The sequence below is a fragment of the Carlito syrichta genome, unplaced genomic scaffold, assembly GCF_000164805.1.
Source record: "Carlito syrichta isolate Samal-C Ts95f unplaced genomic scaffold, Tarsius_syrichta-2.0.1 Scaffold304602, whole genome shotgun sequence".
Classification (NCBI taxonomy): Eukaryota; Metazoa; Chordata; class Mammalia; order Primates; family Tarsiidae; genus Carlito; species Carlito syrichta.
The window spans coordinates 11474-12876 of record NW_007248698.1 but is presented as its reverse complement, the minus strand read 5'-3'; the positions used below and the strand labels follow the sequence as shown (position 1 = coordinate 12876).

The 1403-nt window shown below is 57.0% G+C and overlaps 1 protein-coding gene across 1 annotated transcript in view; it reads left to right on the top strand.

The window, feature by feature from the left end:
* The window catches only part of LOC103262754 (keratin, type II cuticular Hb6), a 14490-nt gene that overhangs the window by 6209 nt on the left and 6878 nt on the right, over nucleotides 1–1403 (top strand). The window contains exons 7-8 of the mRNA XM_008060395.2: nucleotides 76–296; nucleotides 938–973. Of these exons, the coding sequence (XP_008058586.2) occupies nucleotides 76–296; nucleotides 938–973 (257 nt within the window). The remainder of the gene's footprint in view (nucleotides 1–75; nucleotides 297–937; nucleotides 974–1403) is intronic.

The following is a 1403-nucleotide window of genomic DNA, read 5'->3' as shown; positions in this document are numbered from 1 at the left end:
GAAGGGACCTCCCCCGGTCATGGACAGAGAGCCCCAGGGACCGTAAACCCACCTTGCTCCCCTCTGGGCCCCCAGAACACCAAGCTGGAGGCCGCGGTGACCCAGTCTGAGCAGCAGGGCGAGGCGGCCCTCACCGATGCCCGCTGCAAGTTGGCGGAGCTGGAGGCTGCCCTGCAGAAGGCCAAGCAGGACATGGCCTGCCTGCTCAAGGAGTACCAGGAGGTGATGAACTCCAAGCTGGGCCTGGACATCGAGATCGCCACCTATAGGCGCCTGCTGGAGGGCGAGGAGCACAGGTGGGTCCCCTTGCATGGACCGCCCACCTTGAATTCTCTCCTCTCAGTCTCAGTCCCAAAACGGGCCCCAGGCTAGACTCTGGGCTCTTTGCCTCCCAGATCTCGGGGGCCTGGAACCTGGACATGTCCCCTTATCATACAAGGCAGGTGCCACCACTACATCTAGAATAGCAGAGAGCCCCCAGGACCCAACGGAGTCAGAGCCCCGGCTCACTGCCTCTCAGCTCAGAAAATCCCCAAGTGGTCCTGTTCTCAACTCTGCCAAGATCTACGTCCTGTCTGGCTTCCAGGCCATCGCCTGCTCTAGGGCAGCGATGCTGGCCATGCTCTGACCCTGGCCTGGTCTCCCCAAGAGGGCCTTCCCCTTCTTAAAGCTGATCCTATCCAGGTTTGCCAGATAAGGTTGTTCAGGCTTATCTGCACAAAGGCAGCTGAGGGACAGTGAAGCTGAAATGTGGCCTATACTCTGCTTGCTAAATAGTGTGCCCCCGGCACTGCCCCAACTGCCAGAAATGCGCCTTTTTGTAAGTTGCACAAAAGCACAAATAAGAACTGGAAATAGCCCTGAGCTGACCCATTCCTGCACCAGGGGAGATGCAATATTCTCATTCTGACTTCTTCTCTCTTCTTTCTCCACTCAGGCTGTGTGAAGGTGTTGGTTCGGTGAATGTCTGTAAGTATCTTGAGCCTTGAAAAGGAAAGTTTTCAGTTGAGCGACAGGGACCTCCTGATTTTGCGGGTACGGAGACACTGGGAAGAGTGTTTCCAATAACTCCCCAGGAAACAGGAGTAGGTTGGTCCTGCAGCAGGAGACACTGAGGTTAGCTGGCAGGAAGAACCTCACAGTATGAAGGGGGTCAGGGGGAGGAGAGAATAATAAGACGTCACTGCAAGAAGGGACCTCAGATGTTGCCATGATGACCTACACCGTGTGGAGGTGAGAAAGCTGAGGTCCAAGGAGAGGAAGGGACATACCCAGGCCACAGAGCAGAACCAGCACCAGAGCCCGGGTCTCCTGGCTCGCGGCGGGTTGGGCTCCTGCCACACCTTCAGAACTGAGAACGGAAGGCTCCTAGGCCCTCTCCTGCCTGACTGACGAATCAGCCC